Source organism: Ambystoma mexicanum, chromosome 1p, assembly GCF_040938575.1.
Source record: "Ambystoma mexicanum isolate Mex_15411 chromosome 1p, UKY_AmexF1_1, whole genome shotgun sequence".
Lineage (NCBI taxonomy): Eukaryota > Metazoa > Chordata > Amphibia > Caudata > Ambystomatidae > Ambystoma > Ambystoma mexicanum.
The window spans coordinates 1,304,696,729-1,304,722,451 of NC_090921.1; the positions used below are offsets into that span (position 1 = coordinate 1,304,696,729).

Genomic DNA, 25,723 nt, shown 5'->3' on the forward strand with positions numbered 1-25,723 from the left:
ACTCCAAAAAGGCGATCAATAAACACACAGCATCCACAAATACAGATAAAAAGAAATCAATGATGAGGACAGCACTTAAAGGTGGGAGCCAGCCAATCGTTGTGATAGTGTCACAAGCCTCATGCAATTCTATCTTTCATAGGCACCGTGCCCACTGCCCCTCGGAATTTCAATCCAGCGATGATTAAGCCCACCTCCTGGTCCCCCACCACTCTTTTGTAAAACTCCTCCATTTGTAACCATTGGTCATTTTGCACAAACCTTAGAAAATGCTTAAGTCTCACCTCCTTCATGGCCCTGCATTCGATAATCTGGTGCTGTAGTGTGCCTCGTGCCCGGGGTCTTGCACAAGTCACATGCTTCACACGTTTTATTATTACAAATCTTTAGCTTGAAAACAATGCAGCACATAGCTGATCTTCTCCCAGCAATATTCTGGGTGGGGGGGATCAATCTCTTCTAACTCCAACCCTATACTACGCAGGCCAAGTTGTTTCTAACAGATTCAAGGCACAGCACCTATCAGCATCCTGTCTTTCTTCACCGAGAAAGAAAATGTTTGGGTGTTCCTTTGCAACGTTCCAATTTTCAACCAATTTGCAGGATTTCAAACAAATCCATTTCGAACTAAATTCTACCCACAGTGCAGTGCAACAATTCCAGGAAGAATGCCCACATTGGCCACCATTGGTTCCCATGGTAGGGCAAGTTTGAACCTTGCCTTCTCGCTGGCTATACATAGGAACTCACACCCATTCCACCTTTGAAAGAAGCCTTCTATGGCGACATCACAGAAGGCGTTCCATGCCCAGCTGGTCACCAGAGAAACTATTGTGCCCCTGGAATCCTGGCGTGTTCTTGGAGTTCTGAGAAGAAACAGAGAGTGTCAGTGCTGCAGGCAGCACGCGAGGTGTAGCTGTCCCCTGATCCCCCAACAGGAGAAGAGTAAGGCAAGGTTCCTCAGGCGGCTGTCCTTCCCCTGCCCAACATCTCCAGAGAGCTGGTCCACACAGGACGAGCACCAGGCAAGGTTCCAGACAGTTGCCGCCTCCCCTACAGAACACCCTAAGCCTCAGGGGCCCCGCTTCAGGACAGCCCGGAAAGCCTTCTCCGGCACCCTTTGCTTCATTGAAGACCACCACAAGTAGCCTGGTCGCCACCAGAGGAGCAGAGCCAAGCCGGGCAAGGATTCCCAGGCAAACTGATAGCTCCCCGCAGAACATCGCAAGCAGCACAACTCAAGCAGGAGGACCTTCTTTCCCTGTTTGGCGCAGAAGATAAAAATGGACACCCTTTGTTGTTATACAACATAATCACACCCAGCTTGTTTTCGCCGTTCCTCTTTTAAAGATCCGGTTTCTCATTCGAGGGCACCCTTTCACGTCAGTGGGCCCTCACCTGGTGGGGCAAGAGCTGTCCTCGCCAGCAGAGGGTGCTGTGACAGAGAGGGTTGGACTGCACTAACATTTTTCACCAGGGCTCTACTGCTTTTTCGCACCTGGTGATCTCCAGCCAACGAAAGCCGTTCAGCAAAGGTAAGACGGATGCGTTCTAAGCTTGTATGTAGAGTACTGCCTTTACTTCAAGCGTAAAAGGAATGCAGAAGCCCTCTGTCAAAATGATTCTAATACAAGTCAAAGCGAAGCGATTGTCATTTGAGAAAAGGACACTTTAGAACCGAGGCCTGCACTTTCCCTAGCTTTCAGGTACATTTAAACCATCATCTTTATTGTGGTCTTTCTAAAATAAGTCTGCCTAATTTTCTATTAGCTCAAGGACATATCATTCACGGTGCTATGATGTGCCACATAGCTTAACATTTGCTGCAGACCTCCATCTTGAAATACCAACCTTTATTTCTAGAAGAGCAATCTTAAAAAGGCCCAAGTTGCAATGCCTAAACAAGACTGGTCCAGATGTCACAGAAACTGTAAACACAGGCTAACACACACTTATAGCCTGGCTGCACAAGAGGCAGAAGGATAAAGGGAGTCTAGACACCATATGCCTACATCAGGGGGGCTGGCCGCCTGCAGCTGTCCAGATGTTTTGGCCTACATCTCCCCCTTGCCCTAGCTAGTACAGTCAATGATGAGGAATCATGGGAGATGTAGGCTGAAACCATTTCAAGAGTGCAGATGGCCTGCCCCTGGCCTAGAGGCAGGAGCTCATGTTACATCGCAGGTCAACCTCTGGCGATAGTCTTTTGCAGATGAGTTCATGCTGTCAGGGAACGCCCTTTGGGAGACTGGGAAAATGTCCCCATTACCCACTCAAAATGCACAGGTGGCAAACGCTTCAGGGGAAGTGGAGGTGACATTGCGCCTCCCTTTACCCTTCTACAGGATCATAGGAAATGGCATTAAATGACCTTTGACCCTGAGAACGTCACACGAAGCGACAGCATGCATCCTTTAACCCTGCCGAAAAGGCAAGAAGAGACAGAGAATCAGACAATACAAACTTCGAATCCATACAGAGTAGAAGATGAAGGGTGGGGGCAAGGGTCATGGGGGGCTGGGGAGGAGAGGGGAAACTTAGAGTTTCAAGTGACCCTGAATGGAACCCATTGCCATCTGTTACGGTGCCAAATAATGCGGGTCAGTGGCAGGCTGGCTCCTGTGCAGTGGGGAATACAATCCCAGCATCTCGTGTGGAAATTAGCAACACCTGGATCCCAGGTGGTGAGACGGAAACCATCAGGGTCACAGATGAATACCACGGCAGAAATGCCTTCACTAGGGCCCCCCAGACGTCTGTGACCTCGAGGCAGTCTCCCTAATTCTATAGCAAACCCCTGCTCTTATTTTGACGGCACTGATAATAGGAATGTCCGCGGACGAACAGAGTATAAAGGCCGCATCGTGCGCTGTAACTAGAAGTAACGCACCCATTCTCCAGGGAGGTTCTGCCACAAGACCGAGGGCGTTCAACCTACCAGCGCCTTGACATCATACCATTGATACCTAAGGCTCTATACAAATGCAAAATAACATAACATAACATAACGTAACGTAACGTAACATAACAAGAACATGTTTGAAAAATGCTCATTTTTTATGCTGTTGACAATCTGGTATGGTTTTTTGATGTTTTGTAATGCTCCTATACTCTTAATGGAAGTATAGTTGTAGTCGTGTAAGGTTGTCTGAGTACAACTAGGATCACAAATAAATAAGAAAAATAAAAATACTTTTTTTTAAAAAATCGGTCCAAATTATTAATTTTATAGCACATTTGTAAGTGTATAGAGTTCGAAAAGTAGTTAAACGAAGGGAAGTTTGGTTGTGAGAACTGTAAGGAAGGGAATAGCGTGCCTGGCTGGGAATATAAATGGAGCAGACATCCAGGGTACCCACACAAAAGAGGCCCGTGGGTCAGACACCTGCCTCTGAATCTGGGCCAGAGTTCCCTGTAAGCCAGTCCAGCGATGGACACGTCTAGTCCTCAAAGCATGATTTCTGCTTTCAAACAGTGGGCCCCAAGAAGGGTGAAATGGTCAAGGTCCGAAGTGACGCCGCCTCCAGATTATGGGGCGCGTAGCTCTGCTGCTACCACTGGAACGGGGGTCCTAGGGTCTTCTCCTGGTTTATGCACGTGGTTCTGTGGGTTTACCAGGGGATTACAAGTGGTGTAATGGCGGTGCTGGTCCCCGTTTTTGGGGTCCATAGGACTCCATGGGGTTTTTGGCTTCAGCTGCGGTAATTGTGCTGATTTTTGGAGGAAAAGTGGCGAATTACCTCATTGTATTGTACCGTTGCATTTATGTGCAGTGCTTTGGAGAAAGTGCCATATAAATTCAATACATGAATACATCCACCAATGAAATGTATAAAGAAGTCATTAGTCCCCCGGTTACCAATCTGTACTTATAAAAAACAATGTAGAATGGGGTGAATTACATGAAGTGAGCATTTCTCTGGTAAAATGCACATACGAAGGCGTCACTGAAGAGGCTATGTAGGGTGACCAGACGTCCCGGTGTTGCAGGGACTGTCCCGGAATTGGGTGCTCTGTCCCCTTTTCTCAAAAGCATTTTTAATTTGGAACCCCAGTCGTCCTGGTTTTTGGTAGTAGGTCTTCAATAGCTGCCTGGCAGAAATGCGCAATCTTGCACAGAAGAAATGCTGCCTTTTACAAATTAAGATATTGGTATTTTGTGATGGAATAAACACACGTATAATTTTCCTGACAGTAACACTTGAAGGTACACCATCCCTGAGTGGCCTCGAACCACCAACCTTTCAGTTACATGCTTTAGCACTCATTAATTGCACCAACCAGCCATGCCTGCAATATCAATCGAAGCCCAAGCTCCATTGTGTCCTTGTATTAGTATGGCGAATGCATGGCACAACCCCCGCCCCTCTCCCCAAAACCGCTACGGAAGTGTAGCGCCTAAACAGGCACTCAAACATGTTAGCACTGCTTTCATGTTATTTAAAAATGTGTTCACCCTATATCACTGTTGACAAATGCATTTATTCTGTGTTGAGAAGAAAATGCACGATCTGGTGTGCAGGTTTTCTTTGGTGGGATGGGGGGGGGGGGGTTCATTCATAGCTGGTCCGTTGGTCACTTTTGCAGGTGTGGGTGCCGCACTTTTAATCCCTAAAACACACGACAGACAGGTGGGGAAGTTCCTCGCAGGTGTTCTCTTCCAGGGAACGCTACGAATGGGACAATTTCTGCAGGAGCTGCCATGCTCTTCCGTCTTCCTGCTGCCCCTCCTCTGCTCTGCTAATGCTTCGTCCTAGGCTAATCCAGACCATAAATCCGATTAGAGACACCCCGAGCCATCTTCGCCGGTTCAGGGCTGCGGCAGCCCGGCCTTTTCGGGGCCATTGTTTTCAGGGTCTCCCCGGCCCAGGTCTACTCCGGTTATTCTGAGGCGGCGCGAGACCGGCGCTGACTCGCAGGGCTGCTAGGCCTCTCTTCAGGGAATGGCGCCCTAACTGTGGCGCGCGCCGAGCCCACGCTCCCCACATTAGGAACAGTAACTAATCGGGCCCGGCCCTCTCTTTCTTCCGGCAGGGCACATGGCGCAGGGAGCCGAGGGAGTCTGCAACGTCTGGAGAATGGACAGGTGAGCGCAACAGCGAATGCCTCGGGCCCCAAGTCCCCAGTCCAAGTGACCTTTAAGACCTGGGAATGGTAACAAGGCAAGAGGGGGGGGAGGGGAGGGGGGGGGCTGGAAAAGGCATATAATGCGGCCCGGCAGTGAGAGGCCAATTATTGAATGGGCACCGAATTTCCACTTCATCCTTGCCCCCTTATTGTGTATTTGAGGGACCCCTGCTTTTGGTGTGTGGAAGCTGGCAATGCTGATTTACTGGGCTGTGGGTGAGGAGTGCATCTTGTTGGCTCGCTGCCAGTGCTGTAGGTAACCAGTGCTTTGCTAGACTGATTTTCCAGCACCGCGAAACTGCATGGGGCCAGATTACAGACATTTTGCATGGGTGCATGTGCAACGTGGCACAATATTTCCCCTAGTGCAAATAACATTAGGGCCATATTCGAAAACATTCGCACCGTGACAAGTGGCATGTGTCCTGGTATAAGCACTAGAGCAATCATTTCCCTAGCGCAAACAACATGCACTGTTAATGCATTTTCTGCACCAGGGCAAACGTTGCCCTGGTGCTAATACGGGCCTAGTACTAATACCTTTCGTTTCAGGACTAGGTCAAACTATGGCCTGGCGCAAACATCCATTAACAGAGCACATTTGTTGCACTAGGGACATTTTTCTCTCACACCCAGGTCCACACCCCCTCCGCTCCTCACCTAACCTGAGACTGGGCGATCTGCTTCCCCTGTGCTCCCCTGGGTTGCTTCTAGATCCCTGGCTGCTCAATTGCCCGCCCTCTCGTTTTTAGATCCCAGTTCCCTGCCACTCAGGTTGCCCAGAACGCGGGCTGAATCCAGCAGTATAAGGCCTCCTTCCAAGCAAGATATTGGCTGCTCAGGCTCACTCCACCCGCCATCCCTCTTCAGACAAAGCATTTATCCAAAAAATACATTTTGACTTAATTGCCCCCTCCTGCCTCTGCAGATCATGCCCCTTTCCCGTGATGCCCCCATCTCATGCCGGCTCTCATGGGAATCGAAAAAGGGGCTCCGGCTAGAGCTCCCTTCTCAATTTCCATAGCAGCCATGTTGATTTAAACAAAAAAAAAATAGAAACCTTTAGTGCATCAATTGCTTCTTTGTTTAACAAACAAATACATTAGCACCTAGACGTTTCCTCGGGTGCTAATGGCAATAATGCCAGGATTGGCAGACTGTACCCGGTGGTAACGTCCCACCTTTCTTGTTAAAGGTCCTTGTGGGTGGCAGTCCGTTACCACCCAATATACACTGCCGCTTTACGTTAATATGTGTCATGGAACTGGTTTCGCAACAGCGCCCTAGTGCCTCAGCGTTTGGGTGCTTCAAAAATGAAATACATAAATAAATAAATAAATAAATAAATAAATAAATAAAGCTTATAACCCCTGGCATTATTGCACTGTTTAAATTATTGTCATTCTTATTTTTATTATTATTATCAGCATGAATATTATTATTACTATTAGTGTTTATTGAGTGCAGACCAAGCATTGGGAAGCAACAAAGCTCTTTACATGTCATAGGGGAAGCACACATTGAGGGAAGCCGAACACAAGTGATTAATACAAGGAAAGGGGGGCTAACAGGGGAGAGGGAGGGTGGTCAATTTGGCAACAAGGGATCTTCAATCAACTAGGGGAAGAAACAGAGCGGAGCAGATCGCCCAGTCTCAGGTTAGTGGGGAGTGGCTGGGTAGGGGGCCTACGTGTGAAGGAGGAGCTGTTCCTTAAAGAAGAGGGTCTTGAGCTACTTACTGAAATATAGAAACGGGGGGCAAGTCTGGTGTTGATGGGGAGGAGGTTCCAGAATCAGGGGGCTTAGACAGAAGAAGCCTGTCTTCTGCTTTTGGTCCTGTGCTGGCAGAGTTCAATTCTGCATCTAGGCTTCTGGTGGATCATAGACCTCCAGAGATGCGGAGATGCTCAGCGAGGTAGCCATGGGGCTTGAGGGCGGCAGCCTTGTAGATGGTGCAGCAGAATGGGAAGCTGATGCAGGCTTGCAGCGGGAGCCACTGCAGTTTGGTCAGGGGAGAGGTGATGTCGTTGCATTTTCAGAGGCCTTTGATGCGTCATGCTGCTGCATTTAGAACACATCTCTGGGGTGTTAGGCTGCTTGCTGGAAGGCCTTCCAGGAAGGCATTGACACCATCCAGGTGGGAGAGGACCGAGGCTTGGACAGCAGACCTTACGTTGTTTGCTGGGATGAAGAGTTGACTTTGAGGATGCTTGCACTGTTTCCTGTGCTGTCCCTGTTCTATGCACCTTTAAGTGAAATGTGCACGACTGCCACCCATTCTGTACCTGTTCTGTGTGTGTGCATGAGTGGACGCTTCCACAATGTTTGCCTATATTGGACCTGCTCCCCACCCCCTTACTTGCCACCCTCTAGTTGCATTCTCTATGCACAACTCTTGGTTGTTTCCCAGCTAGGTTTGCATTTTTAAAATCCCATACACACATACATGCATTCTGTGCGTGTGTTGGAAGCTTGTCCTGAACCTTTCATTGCTATACTTGCCATCTGTTTGAATCAAGGTTTCACTGCTTGGCATTTGTTTGAATCAAGGTTTCACTGCTTGGCATCTGTTTGAATTAGGGTTTCGCTGCTACTGCTCCTGTTGTACCTTTCCTGTATTTGAGCAACGTTTGAACTCCTGCTGACTGCTGATTGTGCTGTATATGATGTGTGGGTGCATGTGTGTGTCTGAGGGTGTGTGCGACAGCATGCTATAAGCATTAGCTCACAAGTTATTTGTATTTGCTTGGCTTGCCCAGACCTAGAAACAGTCCCCACTAAATTGGGTAATAGGAGGAACAGCTGCGATTACAACAATTATTCAGGCTTCTGACATACAACGCCTCCCAAACATTGTTGGGGGCCCTAATGAAGTAAGCAGAAGGGCTTTGCCCACCCGTGTTTTCTTGGTGGAGCTTCACCGTTCTGATGCGCACCATGACACTGTGGAACACTCAATAGTCTGACCAACGTGTATCCATTAACATGCTCTGGGTCCTTGCACACTCTTCCCAGAACCACAAGCTTACGATTTGGTCAAGTAAATAAATAAATAAATAAATGAATGAATAAAATAAAATTGAAACAAGAAACTCCATTCATGGAAGCCACCAATTGTTTCAAAGGATGAGCCATCACTCTCCCACCAAAAAGCTCCCAAATGTCCCTCCAGCCCCCTCTGACGAAGAGCGATAACACCTATTAATCAAGGAATGGCACCTCTTAATGAAAGGAAACTGCAATTTGCCCCAGGGCGGAGTGAAGGAAGGTGTGAGGGGTGGATGGAGTCCCTTGCCTTTGAAGACCCAGGGCTTCGGCCAACAAAAGAGCAGTCATGTCATCTGGAATTCAGTCACCCCAATAGCAGCATGAGGTGAGCCTGGAGCAGATGTGCTTGCGTATGTGTGTGTGAGAGAGATGTTTTGCTAAGTACCTGTACTGATCTATCTTACCTATGGCAAGCCCAGTTTTGAAGTGCTGCAGTGAATTACTTTTGGTATGCTACACTGTGTTATGGTATGGTATGCCATGTCCTGTTTTTAAGATGTAGACACATATTTGTAATGCCTTGCCCTGCTGGGATCAAAGTGTTCTTTTCCCAAAGCTGAATGCACGTTAACCAGAATCTACCTCTGTGCTACTGTATGTACACAGTCACTCATTTTGGGGGAGGGCGGAAGAATACCATGTCAGTTCCCTTTTATGAAACTGCTTAAGTCATGTTCTATTAAGTTAAGGTTTCATTATAACATTGTGCTTTAAATGTATAATTTTCAAGCACTTTTGAAGAAGCCACAACATACCAGGTAGCAGCTTCCTAAACACGCAAGCAAAAAACCCAGAAGGTAGAACTGGAAATCTAATCTGTTAACTAGATCATACACCCCTATTTTGACCTAACATTAGCATGGTGTACTCTATTAACAGTACACAGTAACTGCAGCTCAGGGTGAGAAGGCTAGTCAAAGTCTGGAGTATGCAAATTAACTCCCATACGCCCCCAGCCTCAGCCTACGAGGATTCATGCCTCACACACCAATATAACAATTTCCTTAAAGGCCCCAGCAGGACTCAGGAACCTCCAGGAAAGCTGGCCTGTACTTCTGCTCCCAAGGAAGACATGGACGAAATCCCACTCTTAGTAAATTGTGCCCATATTTTCCTTACAGCTTTCCCGTATATAGAATCTGGAAGTTCATGGTCGGTCGGGGCACATGGGAGTAAGTAGAGGGGGTTTTGCTGGCAGCGTTTTCTTGGGCCTGGTTTTCTACCTGGTTTTCTACCTTTCTTGCCTTACCATGATACTGTGGAAGGCTCAAAGTCTGGCCATCAGCACCCTAGAGTTTTGGTAAGCATGACATGAATGAGGAAACCAACAAATGTGAACTTTTTTTTTTTTCAGGGAGCTTTTGAAAATGTGGCACATTTGGATTTCTGACATACAGCAACCCCTCCCAAATGTTTTGGGGGTCTACGGACATAAGAGTAAGGGCTTTGCCACATGTGTTCTCTTGGGCAATGCTTCACCATGCCCAGGCTCACCATGCAGTGAGTCATTTCCAGACATAGCCACCTTGCGCAGAGAACACCTCCTCTCCAGCTTTCCCTCCTCTTGGCGGTGCACCCCATACAATACAGTTCAGTCCCATGATAAATGAGGTCAAATTGTACACGTAGCTACGCTTCCTTCTGATGCCTGCCTGTGCATTTTATTTATCCCTCGCCCTGATCCCAACTATCTACCAGTCTTTGCTTCTCCCTACCACTACTGAATGCTCTACCCTACTTCCCTTTTGCCTCTCTTACAGGCTAAGCACTTTGAATCCCTAAACTATGGCAGGAGGCGCTATACAAATGCAAGATAACATAACTTAAGGAATCTGGCATGAGGTGCTAAACGATTTCTAGGCGTTCTCCTCTTTTAGCATATTATTGTAGACAACTGCTCCTCTTTATCCGAGACCCAAAAGCGAGTGCTCACAGTATCTTAGAAGGATGGCGTCCCCGTCCTTTATTGCAATTGGTTATTTATAATGTGCTTAATACCCAGAGGTTTCTAGGCGCGGACCCGGGCATCCGCGTCGTCTTGCTTCCAAGGCGAGCGTGTTGTCCCTGAGCTATCCTCCCGGCCCTTTAACGTGCTGCTCCTCAACTGGGTACACAATATCCACTAGCATTTGTGGTCACTGTGTTTTATGGCAATACAAGCATAGCACTTCATCAACTTTTTCAGCAAGAAAACAACCCCACCATGTTTTTTTGTTTTGTCGTCAAGTTGCAAAAACATCATCTGTGGGTATAGGTTTCCTATTGTACAGTCACTGGTACTCAGGCATGGTTGTGTGCGTTTCTTTTCAAAACCTGGCCACAAATAATGAAATAAGCAAGCAGAACATGGCATCCGACAATCCTAGACAGCAAGAGCTCGCTGCCAGCACATACACATAGACACAAGTGTAGCCATGTCGAGAGACATATGTAGCATGTTTATTCGAGGCATGGCCTTCATTGCAAACATGGTAGTAATGGTAAAAACACAGTATTTTGAACACCTCCTATTTTTAATATACCACCAACTTACTAGTTGGGGCTGCATGGGAAATTTACAACCCGGGGTACATTAAAAAACCACATTGAGTTACCCCATGCACAACCTCCTATGTACCCAATGCCATACATATCCCCTGTGACAAGGGATACCGGGTGGCCGTGAGCATAAAACACTAGGGGCGAGGAATGGGAACCTTTGGACCAGGGTAGGAGGCAGCCAGGAAATCACAAAGAGCCCAGCCACTACCGGAAACAGGAAATACTCTGAAGAATTCATCCACTTTCTATCGGAGGAGGCATGTCTCCCAGTGGGAGCAACGTTGGTCCGACATTGGTAAAAAAGCACATGTTCTCCTTGTGCTCATGTTCTCCTTGTGCTCGCGTTCTCCTTGTGCTCGCGTTCTCCTTGTGCTCATGTTCTCCTTGTGCTCATGTTCACCTTGTGCTCGTGTTCTCCTTGTGCTCATGTTCTCCATGTGCTTATGTTCTCCTTGTGCTCATGTACACCTTGTACTCGTGTTCTCCTTGTACTCGTGTTCTCCTTGTGCTCCTGTTCACCTTGTACTCGTGTTCTCCTTGTGCTCGTGTTCTCCTTGTGCTCGTGTTCTCCATGTGCTTATGTTCTCCTTGTGCTCATGTTCACCCTGTGCTCGTGTTCTCCCTGTGCTCATGTTCTCCTTGTGCTCATGTTCACCTTGTGCTCGTGTTCTCCTTGTGCTCGTGTTCTCCATGTGCTTATGTTCTCCTTGTGCTCATGTTCACCTTGTGCTCGTGTTCTCCTTGTGCTCATGTTCTCCATGTGCTTATGTTCTCCTTGTGCTCATGTTCTCCTTGTTCTAATGTTCTCCATGTGCTTATTTTCTCCATGAGCTCGTGTTCTCCTTGTGCTCATGTTTTCCTTGTGCCCGTGTTCTCCTTGTGCTCGTGTTCTCCTTGTGCTGGTGTTCTCCTTCTGCTGGTGTTCTCAATGTGTTCATGTTTTCCTTGTTCTAATGTTCCCCATGTGCTTATTTTCTCCATGAGCTCGTGTTCTCCTTGTGCTCATGTTCTCCCTGTGCTCAGGTTCTCCTTGTGCTCGTGTTCTCCTTGTGCTCATGTTCTCCTTGTGATCGTGTTCTCCCTGTGCTCATGTTCTCCTTGTGCTGGGGTTCTCCTTGTGCTCGTGTTCTCCTTGTTCTAATGTTCTCCATGTGCTTATGTTCTCCATGTGGTCGTGTTCTCCTTGTGCTCGTGTTCTCCTTGTGCTCGTGTTCCCCTTGTGCTCGTGTTCTCCTTGTTCTAATGTTCTCCATGTGCTTATGTTCTCCTTGTGCTCATGTTCTGCTTGTGCTCATATTCTCCCTGTGCTCGTGTTCCCCCTGTGCTCATGTTCTCCTTGTGCTCATTTTCTCCTTGTGCCCATGTTCTCTTTGTGCTCATGTTCTCCTTGTGCCCATGTTCTCCTTGTGCTGATGTTCTCCTTGTGCCCATGTTCTCCTTGTGCTCATGTTCTCCATGTGCTTATGTTCTCCTTGTGCTCATGTTCACCTTGTGCTCATGTTCTCCTTGTGCTCATGTTCTCCATGTGCTTATGTTCTCCTTGTGCTCATGTTCTCCTTGTTCTAATGTTCTCCATGTGCTTATTTTCTCCATGAGCTCGTGTTCTCCTTGTGCTCATGTTCTCCTTGTGCTCGTGTTCTCCTTGTGCTCGTGTTCTCCTTGTGCTGGTGTTCTCCTTCTGCTGGTGTTCTCCATGTGCTCATGTTTTCCTTGTTCTAATGTTCTCCATGTGCTTATTTTCTCCATGAGCTCGTGTTCTCCTTGTGCTCATGTTCCCTGTGCTCATGTTCTCCTTGTGCTCGTGTTCTCCTTGTGCTCGTGTTCCCCTTGTGCTCGTGTTCTCCTTGTTCTAATGTTCTCCATGTGCTTATGTTCTCCTTGTGCTCATGTTCTGCTTGTGCTCATTTTCTCCCTGTGCTCGTGTTCTCCCTGTGCTCATGTTCTCCTTGTGCTCATTTTCTCCTTGTGCCCATGTTCTCCTTGTGCTCATGTTGTCCTTGTGCCCATGTTCTCCTTGTGCTCATGTTCTCCTTGCGCCCATGTTCTCCTTGTGCTCATGTTCTCCTTGTGCTCATGTTCCCCTTGTGCTCGTGTTCTCCTTGTGCTCATATTCTCCTTGTGCTCATGTTCTCCTTGTTCTAATGTTCTCCTTGTGCTCATGTTCCCCATGTGCTCACGTTCTTCTTGTGTTTATGTTCACCATGTGCTCATGTTCTCCTTGTGCTCATGTTCACCTTGTGCTCATGTTCTCCTTGTGCTGCTCATGTTCTCCATGTGCTCATGTTCTCCTTGTGCTCATGTTCCGCTTGTGCTCATTTTCTCCCCGTGCTCGTGTTCTCCTTGTGCCCATGTTCTCCTGGTGCTCATGTTCTCCTTGTGCCCATGTTCTGCTTGTGGTCGTGTTGTGCTCATGCTCTCTTTGTGCCCATGCTCTCCTTGTGCCCATGTTCTCCTTGTACCCATGTTCTGCTTGTGCCCATGTTCTCCATGTACCCATGTTCTGCTTGTGCCCATGTTCTCCATGTACCCATGTTCTCCTTGTGCTCATGTTCTCCTTGTGCTCATGTTCTGCTTGTGCTCATTTTCTCCCTGTGCTCGTGTTCTCCCTGTGCTCATGTTCTCCTTGTGCTCATTTTCTCCTTGTGCCCATGTTCTCCTTGTGCTCATGTTGTCCTTGTGCCCATGTTCTCCTTGTGCTCATGTTCTCCTTGCGCCCATGTTCTCCTTGTGCTCATGTTCTCCTTGTGCTCATGTTCCCCTTGTGCTCGTGTTCTCCTTGTGCTCATATTCTCCTTGTGCTCATGTTCTCCTTGTTCTAATGTTCTCCTTGTGCTCATGTTCCCCATGTGCTCACGTTCTTCTTGTGTTTATGTTCTCCATGTGCTTATGTTCTCCTTGTGCTCATGTTCACCTTGTGCTCGTGTTCTCCTTGTGCTCATGTTCTCCATGTGCTTATGTTCTCCTTGTGCTCATGTTCTCCTTGTTCTAATGTTCTCCATGTGCTTATTTTCTCCATGAGCTCGTGTTCTCCTTGTGCTCATGTTTTCCTTGTGCCCGTGTTCTCCTTGTGCTCGTGTTCTCCTTGTGCTGGTGTTCTCCTTCTGCTGGTGTTCTCCATGTGTTCATGTTTTCCTTGTTCTAATGTTCCCCATGTGCTTATTTTCTCCATGAGCTCGTGTTCTCCTTGTGCTCATGTTCTCCCTGTGCTCAGGTTCTCCTTGTGCTCGTGTTCTCCTTGTGCTCATGTTCTCCTTGTGATCGTGTTCTCCCTGTGCTCATGTTCTCCTTGTGCTGGGGTTCTCCTTGTGCTCGTGTTCTCCTTGTTCTAATGTTCTCCATGTGCTTATGTTCTCCATGTGGTCGTGTTCTCCTTGTGCTCGTGTTCTCCTTGTGCTCGTGTTCCCCTTGTGCTCGTGTTCTCCTTGTTCTAATGTTCTCCATGTGCTTATGTTCTCCTTGTGCTCATGTTCTGCTTGTGCTCATTTTCTCCCTGTGCTCGTGTTCCCCCTGTGCTCATGTTCTCCTTGTGCTCATTTTCTCCTTGTGCCCATGTTCTCTTTGTGCTCATGTTCTCCTTGTGCCCATGTTCTCCTTGTGCTGATGTTCTCCTTGTGCCCATGTTCTCCTTGTGCTCATGTTCTCCATGTGCTTATGTTCGCCTTGTGCTCATGTTCACCTTGTGCTCATGTTCTCCTTGTGCTCATGTTCTCCATGTGCTTATGTTCTCCTTGTGCTCATGTTCTCCTTGTTCTAATGTTCTCCATGTGCTTATTTTCTCCATGAGCTCGTGTTCTCCTTGTGCTCATGTTCTCCTTGTGCTCGTGTTCTCCTTGTGCTCGTGTTCTCCTTGTGCTGGTGTTCTCCTTCTGCTGGTGTTCTCCATGTGCTCATGTTTTCCTTGTTCTAATGTTCTCCATGTGCTTATTTTCTCCATGAGCTCGTGTTCTCCTTGTGCTCATGTTCCCTGTGCTCATGTTCTCCTTGTGCTCGTGTTCTCCTTGTGCTCGTGTTCCCCTTGTGCTCGTGTTCTCCTTGTTCTAATGTTCTCCATGTGCTTATGTTCTCCTTGTGCTCATGTTCTGCTTGTGCTCATTTTCTCCCTGTGCTCGTGTTCTCCCTGTGCTCATGTTCTCCTTGTGCTCATTTTCTCCTTGTGCCCATGTTCTCCTTGTGCTCATGTTGTCCTTGTGCCCATGTTCTCCTTGTGCTCATGTTCTCCTTGCGCCCATGTTCTCCTTGTGCTCATGTTCTCCTTGTGCTCATGTTCCCCTTGTGCTCGTGTTCTCCTTGTGCTCATATTCTCCTTGTGCTCATGTTCTCCTTGTTCTAATGTTCTCCTTGTGCTCATGTTCCCCATGTGCTCACGTTCTTCTTGTGTTTATGTTCACCATGTGCTCATGTTCTCCTTGTGCTCATGTTCACCTTGTGCTCATGTTCTCCTTGTGCTGCTCATGTTCTCCATGTGCTCATGTTCTCCTTGTGCTCATGTTCCGCTTGTGCTCATTTTCTCCCCGTGCTCGTGTTCTCCTTGTGCCCATGTTCTCCTGGTGCTCATGTTCTCCTTGTGCCCATGTTCTGCTTGTGGTCGTGTTGTGCTCATGTTCTCTTTGTGCCCATGCTCTCCTTGTGCCCATGTTCTCCTTGTACCCATGTTCTGCTTGTGCCCATGTTCTCCATGTACCCATGTTCTGCTTGTGCCCATGTTCTCCATGTACCCATGTTCTCCTTGTGCTCATGTTCTCCTTGTGCTCGTGTTCTCCTTGTGCTCATGTTCTCCTTGTGCTCATGCTCTCCTTGCGCCCATGTTCTCCTTGTGCTCATGTTCTCCTTGTGCCCATGTTCTGCTCGTGCCCATGTTCTCCTTGCGCCCATGTTCTCCTTGTGCTCATGTTCTCCTTGTGCAAGTAAGGAGTAGAGCCCAGCAGCCAAACAGGCTGCAGAACCCAGCCCAACCCAGCTCTGAGAGAGGCATGCTTGAGTCTAGTGGCAAGGCACACCTGTGGGAAGTCTATTAGCCCAAGGGTTTAACAGTGGCCTGGGTTAAGAAAGATGCCACATGCCATGCAGAGGAAATGTGCCTCATGAGGGTATCCAGTGATTTTACCAAATACTTCTTTTTCAAGGCATTTTTTACCCCAAATATTTTACAGAAAAAAGACTGATTAAAAAAAAGATATATATTAATGTATATGTTATGCCAGAGTGTGATTGGACAAGCATTTTTGCACCAATCATGGTCCCATAGCCAGAGCAGGACTGAGTGTGCGAGCTCTGACACGGAATGCGCACCAGACCTCGTGGAAATCCTGCAGCAGCAAGGACAAATGCACCGATTGAGCACGCACGCTCAGTGCGAGGACGCCAAAAGCAGGAAACACACGCTCTTGCTAATTTGGAAGCCGACACGCTGAATCAGCGGGCTCCCAGAACACTTCTTCCTGATCCTAACTTCCTGGACATGCCCTTAGGAACCTCATAGGGCTGACAGCCCAAGTTTATGGCCCTTCTCAGCATAACACTAACGGTCATGCCTGCCACCTCATTCACGCTGCCCTTATCCCACCCCATACCTTATGGTATAGAATAGTTCCCCTGGATAAAGAGGCAGGACCAGTTGGCTGAGTGGAAGTTGAAATTGCAGCAAGCTTTATTGAACATAGAGCCAGGAATGATCTTACAGGTGATCCATTTCTCCACCACGCCTCAAGATTCTGCGTTGGGTGCGGCTTCCTTAGTCTCTCACCTCACCATCAAGTTCCTTGCGGTCCCTATTGGGTGGTCCCCTTCCCTACATAGAGCTTCCCTCACTACCCATGACCATTTTTTATCTTAATTATTTATTCATTTATAACAACATTTCTTTTCTTTCTTTCTATCCCCATTTGTTCATTTCCCAATATTTATTTTTCATTTTCCAGTTTTCTTTCCATTTCCCCATTTCTTTATCCTTCCCTATTCTACCTGCCCCCATCTTTGTTCAAATCCGTTCATTTTCCCAACTTTTCGTTTCCCAGTCCCCTACTTTCCCCAGTTTGGTCCCCTGCCCCATTCTGCCCCTTCCCCGATTCTTTCATTCCCCATTTCTAGGCATCCCTCCATTCTTTACAAACCCCCTCTTCTCTGTGGCCAATAATTTACCATTCACCATGTGCTTTATTCCCCCTCCTGTCCATCCCCCAAGCCTTCGACTCTGCTTATTTCCCCCAACCTTTGCACTGCCCAGCTCCTTTCATTCCCCCAATTCTTTCCCATACCCAATTCCAACCCCTGATTCCTTCCATCCACAAGGCTTCCCGTTACCCAAACCTTTCCCCATCTTCTTTCCATTCCCCAATTCTTACCAGTCCCAAATTCTTTCCAATCCTCATATCTGTTCATTGCCCACTTTTTTCCCCAATTCCCATTGCACTCCATTCCCCCCTTCTTTTCACTCCCAATTCTTTCCCTTCCCTGATACCTTCCATTGCCCCTATTCTTTCCGATCCCCAACTCTTTCAATTCCTCTTCTCCCAAGCTCCTTTCCCCATTTCTTTCCTACCCCTATTCTTACATTCCCCAATACTCTCCAAATCCCCATTTCCCCCTTGTTTCACATTCCCCATTTTCTTTCATTGCACTTCTCATAATCTGGTCAAACCTGGCCATGTTGTTGGAGTTGGAAGGTCTTCCAAGCCCCCTACACCTCACCTTTCCAAGGGCTCTCCCCTGAATATGGTACTCCTGGGCGCTGTTCTTTCTAAGCTGTTGGCTGTGCAGTCCGCTTGTGGTATCTGGCAGTGCGTTCTGTAAGGGATCGACCCGTGACCCAACTCTCTGTTTGTTAACGGCAGCAGCGAGTTCCCCCCAGCCACCTGGTCGCCACTCTCCCTAGAACTATTTGTCCTTAATAAACCCTTTCAACACACACATGCGGTACATTCACCCCAACATTGATTCCAGCAAGGCCCTGCCGCAGCGTGAAGAACTGTGGGGGAGACCCCAGTCCCAAACCCTCACTCAGGCGAGTAGGCGCTTCCGATTACGCCGCTCAAACAAGTTGGCTCCTTACCAGGAGGGACCACTGTCCGCAGATAGTGACGGGATGGAATACGTTCAGACCATAACTGTTCGGCTCCTATTAGGAGGGCCCCCCATGTAGGTGGTGTGCTGAAAATGTGGTTGGGATCCTAATTCCGGCCATCACCCCGTGCAGGTGTTTACACTTACTGTTGACTACTTTGTTTCCTACCAGGAGGGCCCTCAGCCTACAGACGATGGCCTAAACTGTGAACGGGGGTGTCGTCCCATGCCCTCTCTCTTGTTGCATCTCCACGCCCCCAATCTCAAGCAGTGTTCGCTTACAACCCATCCCCTCCAAAGCGTCCCTTATATCAGAGATCATTATGGCCACCCCAACGTCCGAAAGGTGTACCCTATCCTCCCCAAAGCAACCAGGCATTTTCAATGTAATTAGTGAGTGTTTTATCTAGCCCATGCTCATTCTTCTTAAAAATGTTCCCATTTTTGTATTCAATTTCCTCCTGGACACCTCAATCCCTTTCTGAGAGTATGTCCCCGACCATGATTGCCCTGGTATTATATCTGTGCCCAAAACAGCACTCTGTATTCTGCACAGCTGCTCCCTTCTCCACATTGACACAAAGTCATTCCCCCAAATGAATAACTAGAACGTGTGGCGGCTCACTTCGCTGCAAACACTTGTTCAATAACACCCCACAATTTTTTACATAACAGGCCTCCTTTTGCGATCCACACAATTTGTGTTTGCGAGAAACCCATATGGCCGACCAGACACTCTTTCCTTGTTCTCTCAGCTGCTCTTGCCACAAATGAGTGGCCAATGACCCATGCTGAAGTATATTCTGTGGAAAGATTAACACATGCTAGCTCGGATGTGGGCTGTTAGACAAACGTCAGTATGCCTTGCCTCTTACCACTCCACCCCTTTCATCCCGAGCTATCATCCCCCATGAGCAGCCCCTCCCCTTCATGAGCAAGGCCCCCGCAGACCCGCAAAAGGTCGGATGTACATTTTGAATCTATCCGAGTCCCATCTTCCTATGTTGTTTATCTCTTCCTCGCCTAGGTCTTCCCTGTACGCTGTTGTGGCCAAACCTATGCGGAATGAGTGGGACATGTAATGGCCGGAGACGCACCCAGCTCTGGCTAGAATTGCCACCATTACTTTCTATAACTGGAATAGCCTGAGGGGGAGCTGTCTGCATGTGTGAAGAGGTACTTTGACAACTTCCGCCCTTGCCCTAAGGAAAACACCCATGGCCACCATCGGGAATGACTCGTCCTCCCCCAGACTCCCTACCGTCAATGACCTCCCTTGCCACCTTGGTCAGTCTTGGACAACCTTATCCTCACTTGCAATGTGCCCCCTGAGAGAGCCACATTGTCCCTCAACAGTGCCCTCTACTCCATATCGAACCTGGATCGTGGAATCAATTCACTTAAGCGCAAGGCCCCAAAAAAGGCCAGTGTGAAACAGGCCTTGAAGAGGGTGCATTTATAAGGTGAATAATAAACAGTCTCCAGATCGGGAATTATCTTTTTTAGCAGGTCAAAATGGATGGGTCTCTCTCTGCCGCAACCCCTCAGGGCCACCCTCACAAGAAAGCTCTTGGTTGGATGCTCAAGAACCTCTAGCTGACTGTGGAAGGCAACAGCACTAAGGTGGCATGCTAGCCAGGACTTTGTCTTTTGGGTATCCCAAGCCCATAAAAGGAAATGCTGTACTTTGTTCCCCCAATTGTCATCTTCTATGCCCTCAGTCGCCTCCGAAAAGGTCTTGATGTTCCTGCTGTGTCTGTCCCTCATGCCCCTCGATAGTGCCTGTGATGCTAGCCCCCTCATACCCTTTTCCAGCGCACTAGGTTCCACAGATCGCCGTTGAATAGAGTCATCATTTCCTGCACCCCTGAGTGAGCCTTCCAGAACCGCCCCATTTGTGAACGAGAAAGCGCCTCCGCTGCAATGTTAAGAACCCCAGGAATGTGCCGTTCCATTATTATTGTGTTAACTGCAAGCATAATTTAACTAGGTGCCGGAGCAAGCTCAGGGTTTCTGGGCAGCGAACCGACTGCGTGTTGATTACCTGCACCACCGCCAAGTTGTTGCACAACACTATCAAACGTTTATTGGACAATTCCTCGGCCCATAGATGTAGGGCCACCACAATTGGGAACAGCTTCAGGACATTGATGTTCTTGCTCCTGCCCTTCCTGTTCCAAGCATTAGGCCAGTCCCCCTGCACCATTCCCTCCCCAAGATGACCCCGAAGCCGTGCCTCCCGGATGCATCCAGGAAGAACTGAACCTGAGATCAAGGGACCCTTGGGGCGTGCCATAAGAATATCCCATTAAACTCTCAAGAAATCCACCCACCTTTTAGCCCCGCGCACAAGCGTACCAAATGCCATCATTTTGAATGCCCCGCCCGCCGCGAAGGCCAGCCGCCTCCCAAATACCCGCACCACTGGGATAACCCTCCCTGTAAAATTCAACCTCCCTATTAAGGACTGGATCGTCTTCAAAGGGGCCCTGCTGCATCCTAAGACTGAGTTTATGTTGGATATGCACTCTGTTATCTTTTCTTGTGGTAAGCGGCATAACCCTTCTGCAGTGTCGATTTCAATGCCCAAATAAGTCAACTGAGTTCAAGGGCCCTGAGTATTTCCGCTGCTAGAGGTACCCCCAACATGCTCGCCAAACTGAGGAACTTGTTGATTAGTGAGCTACAGGCATCGGAACCCCTTTCGCCAATAAACAAGAAGTCGTCCAGGTAATGCGCCTCCCCCCCCCCGCTCTCTGATTCGTTTAAGACCCATTCCAGGAAGGAGCTGTAGGCACAAGATATTCTACACCCCATCGGCATGCACTTATCCAAGTAGATCTCTCCCATGAACTGGAAACTCAATAGATGGAAACTTTCAGGATGCACCGGGCGCAATCATAAGGCTGCCTTGACCTCCACCTTTGCCAACAAAGCCCCTTTACCCGCCTTGCTTGCCCAGCTAGCGGCTTGGTCAAAGGACGCGTAAGACACAGAGCACACCCCCTCCTCTAACCAGTCATTCACAGAGTCCCCTTTTGGGTGTGACAAATTGTGTATCAAGCAGATTTGCCCTCCTCCTTCTTTGGAACCACCCCAGAGGTGGGAACTATAAGGTTGTCCAAAGGCGGTGCCGAGTAAGGACATGCCACCCTTCCCAGGGCTCTCTCTTTATTAATCTTCCCCCTTACCACTTCTGGAAAGGCTCTGGCCGATTTCAGGTTCTCTGCTGTTCATGGCACTTGGGGTCCCATGTAAGGTATCACAAAACCCATGGTGAAGCCCTCTAATAATATTTCCCTCTCATGTTTTAATGGGTACCGTGCCAACCATGGCAGTAGATTCTGAATCTTGATAGGGGAGGGGCCTTTGGTGGTGAGCCACCCTCACCCCCAAACCTTCCTGTTCCCCACTCCAGGATGAACCCATTCCACCTGCACACAGGCTTTCCGCTGCCCCCTATTGGCCCAACATCCCCACTCTCAGCCCACGAGCCAGCCCCCATTAAACCTTCATTACCATCTTGCTGGGCAACAGCTGGCTTGGAGGCTAGGTGGGCCTTGTGCAACCTCACATTAGCCACCCCGCGAACATTGCAACCTTAGAGAAAACAACATTTTTATTTAGCAGAAACATGTCAAGCAGCTGTAATCTGATATTTAATGGTATTTCTTCCCCATTTGCAGCCTTTCGTCTGTTCAAACTTTCTCCATCCCTCGCTGGCCATGGGTTGCCGCCACCTCTCCCACCTCTGCAATTCCACAGAGTGAACATGCGTGCCTATAGCGGCAATTGGGCCCCCATTCGCAGTGGCCCTCATTACAATACCTACATGGGAAGGATGGACGCCCTAAGAACTGCCTGCTGGCCCCTCCCCTGCCCTTGTAACCACCCTGCGGTCCTGCCTGAGGGATCCTTACCCCGCCTGGTGGTAAATTGGCCTCTCTCACAAACACCTCTTTCTGTTCCCGCTTTGCCAATGGTAAGGGTACTGCGCCCCCGCTTGTGTGTGCCTTGGGCAAAGGCCCAAGTTAGTTGCCCCCTTGCTGAAAAGTTTTTCTTATACCCCCATCCTGGGTCCAAACACTCCTCGAACTGCTTATGCTCCCACATCATGAGAGGGTCATTCTCTAGCCTCTTCCGGAACCTTTGGTCCCTCAGGAGCCACACTAAGCCCCCCAGCCTTCTCTGCCCCTCTATTACACACTTGCTGTATTTGTAAATTGCCGGCTCCTGGTCAGGTTCCCTCTGAACTATTATTTGTGCCATGATTTTAAAGCCCTCCAGACTATTCTCCAGGTTTTCTTCTGGCCTCACCCTTTTCCTGGCCTTCATTGTTTTCCTACCTCCATTTCCCTGTAATGTGTCATGACCCTTGGACTCATGCTTGAGGAGCGAGAAAATATCAATAAACCTCCTATTCCAAATGTCAACCTTTAGCCCTTGTGGTATTTGCCAACTTAGATAGTTGTTCTCCGTGATGGTTGGGAATCTGTCATCCCCTCTGCATGCCGAGCTGTTCATCACCCCGCATTGTTTGCCTTTAGCAGGCTCCCCGGACTCTTCAGAGCCAACCTTTCCCGCCGCAGTGCTCATAACCTTGCATGGGACCCTGCCATATCCTGAGCACCAATTCCTTCTTTGTCCTTCGTGCCCAGGGACCGCCACTCATTTTTGCTTGCCTTTTGTATGAGTGGATTGAGTCCCCCACCCCGATGAAGACTGCAAATCCGAGCTGGTGTTTGGGTAAGGGGGGATCATAACTTTTGTGCTGTTTGCCTCCACCTCCCCCTGGGGGCCACCCATTTGTGCCATTGCCACTTTCTATCCTATGCTCCTTGCCAGTGCAGCAAATCTGTCCGACGCTGCAGTGTCCATTGACTGGTCTGACGGTGGTAATCCCCCGATCTCCTCCTCTATTAGCCCCTCTTCTAGCTCTGAATGATCCACTATCTCGAGGCCTGGCCTTCCTGGCTCAAACATAACGTCACCTCTAGGAAATGCCAAGAGGTCAAGGCTGCCAACAACTTCCAATTAATCAATTTACAATTAAATGAGCAGCTCCCCCACTTCCCCCCGTTTACTCATACTCCACCTGCGCATGACGAACTGTCACTAATGGGAGCACCCAACCACGTTGGCGTGCTATAGACTTGAAATCCTGCAACCATGACAAACCAATACACATATGCATCCAAGTTTGGCTGTCCCCCATACCCCGTAGCAGAGCCGACGTTTCTACTTCAAGCAATGCGGTGTGAGGTTAATAATTGAACAATGGAACTGACAACCGGGTCCTTTCGGTAAGACCCCCCCCCGCCCCCATGGCAATAGACCGCTTATTCAATAAGAGACGGATGCAGCCCACTGCTCGCCCTATCCCTATTCCAATTTGTACCATAGCACTTCTCTGTCCCCATGTGTTAAAAGCAAATTCAAAGCTGTAGTCTGTGCAAATGGCCGCCATGCTGGCGATTGTAAAATGGGAGTCAAAGAGGGTGCCCCAGAGCGCTAGCCGCCTTATATAGGCTGCCCTTTGGCCATGCCTCCACTCCCATCGCCCCCTTATGATGTGTCTTCCCCCCATATCGCCCGGGGCAGATGAGTCAGAGGCCTCGCCTTTCCCCCTCTTGGCTGGGGCTGGGCTTGGTGGGCATCCCCGCTAAGGGCGGTACTCGCCGAGAAGCCGTTTGCAATGGCACGTGCTCCTAGCAGACCATAGGGGACGGGTCATGGGCCAGCTCCAATCACAGGAACACCCACAGTACATATCAAGTGAAACTGAATGCCAGACACATAGGGAGGCATTGAAGCCCATGGGAAGACCCAATCACAAGCAAGGCTACTAATGTGGAAAACAGACCCGCCAACCAGAGCACTCATTGGGACAATTGCTTTTAGGCCAACTCTAAAAAGAGAAGGAGAAGCCTGTCTTTGAAGTACGGCATTCCAGAGTGTGAGTTGTATTTCAGTGAGTGGTGTTAGAGTCCGAACCTGCACTGACACAGCCAAATTGGCTAGTTAGTAGGAATATACAGAACCAGAGATGGCTGAGACAACAGAGCCACACTTTAGAGCTGGCTATTCTGAAAAGGAATGCTACACTAGAGAGCCTGCTAGCAGCCTTGACCCAAAGGCTGGAAGGCACCAGACCCAGACAGGACAAGTTGGAGAGTAGTTCGCTGGGAGCTTTAAAACAGTAAAGCCACCAGCCAAACTAAAGAAGTTAACTACTATTGAGAAAACCTAGGAACAGGAAGAAATCATGCCCAGAATTAACCAAATACTAGGGCGAATTACCATCCAGAAGTAACGAGGTGGGGGAAGCATTCCTACAAAGAAGAGTCCTTAGGGAACGTTTGGAAGCTATAGTCCTTGTCTCGGTAAAGCATCACCACAGACCTCTAGGGCGCGAGAGGCAATGATACAAGGCTTACGCCAGAACTGGGTTCAAGCTGCACCATCCCTGAAAGCTTGATGATAGTTTGACTGTTAGATTAGACAAAAGCAAGGAAAGAGAATTGTGCTGCAGCTCCTAAAGTTACCCTGAGACTGTGGGTTATCTGAAGGATTCTCACTTGTTGCATCGACACGCACAGAGTTTGGGATTTTGCTTCGGAAACCGAGATTGGATTCTAGCCACTAGGTTCAATTATAATAGGCCCTCACTTAATATTAGTTAATCTTCCCATCCTGCCACTTTTTCCTATTGAAACCCCTTAACCGTGTTGCTTACACTGTCCCCTTGGATCTGTGGGAGATTATCTCACTGTACCCTAGACTACAGATCCTGGGGAGAGCATCAAGCCAGGAATATATGATTATTCCAAGATTGGTTTGAGCCTGATGGGATAACATCCTGACTGAGACTGCAGACTACTCACAGCTGTCCTTAACATCAGACTATCTTGTGATTAGGAGAGACTATTTTGTTGACATGGATGTGAACGTGCAAAGCAGGCCTGTTCTGTTTATGGTGAATTCTGTGTTCCATTGAGCTTTACCCGTTATTGATTTCAGAACAAAACAGGTTAAACCTCATCCATTTGTGTATGAAGGGTCTGCACCACCTCTTGATAAACACGAGCTTGTAAATGTGGGGTATTTTAAAAAAAAAATAGGAGGTATTTTAAATCGTACGTGTTTGAAACGTTGCCACCATAACTCACTTTTCTATACAAAGAACGAGCTCAAGACTGTCCTCTTCAAGGAATGGCTCCTCCCTGGCACATAGCTCCACACACTCTCCACTCCTCAACCAGCCAGAGCCTGGGTGATTTGCTCCCCTCCTTGCTTGTTGATCCCTTGCAGCCACCTTGACTGCCCTCCCCCATTTATTGCTCCCTCCCCCCTTATATCCCTGCTTCACTGATCGTGTCCTTCCCCCTGTGACTCTTCCCGAAGCTAGTCTGTGCTCAATAAATAACCTAATGCTAATACAAATGAATAGAAATGCCTGTAATGGGGCCCAGAGTAGGAGGAACCTTTCAAAAACACACCAATGACTAGACTTTATTTCCCGGATTCAAAGGCGATCACTGTTTAGAGACTGGTCAGCTATTAGAAATCCTTTTACTGTTTGTATAGCAAAGATAATCTACACCAATATACACAGTACCTCTTGCTAACTGATATACTCTCCTGGGAATAGAGGTGTGATGAAGGAGATGCCACAAGTCCCTCTCTGCCTCCCTCTAAGGAAAATAGCAAAACACACTGCCTCCTTGTAGAGCAGATCACCCCAGTGTCCTCCCTTCTATTATCTGTGACTAGCATGAGACAGAATTACCTCTCCCTTAGGTCCCTCCTATACTCTGGCGACAGTTCACGGCATAGGAAAGGGACTATTGTGGGCCCCACCCCACCGGTCATCTCCGCATCCCCGAGCCCTCCTTAGAACTGCAACAACGTGCACTGCCACAGGATCGAAAGCAGAGCTCAAGTCAAA

General features: G+C 48.5%; 1 protein-coding gene across 3 annotated transcripts in view; it reads left to right on the forward strand.

The window, feature by feature from the left end:
* Nucleotides 1-855: 855 nt before the first annotated feature.
* The window catches only part of LOC138453344 (tubby protein-like), a 197,611-nt gene continuing 172,743 nt past the window's right edge, over nucleotides 856-25,723 (forward strand). Inside the window, exons 1-2 of one of the 3 annotated variants that reach the window (XM_069606092.1) lie at nucleotides 856-1,535; nucleotides 5,035-5,086. In XM_069606092.1, coding sequence (XP_069462193.1) covers nucleotides 5,040-5,086 — 47 coding nt within the window. In that variant the 5' untranslated portion in view covers nucleotides 856-1,535; nucleotides 5,035-5,039. Of the gene's footprint in view, nucleotides 1,536-4,902; nucleotides 5,087-25,723 lie in introns of those variants that run through there. The other 2 variants (XM_069606108.1, XM_069606100.1) reach the window with 2 other exon arrangements.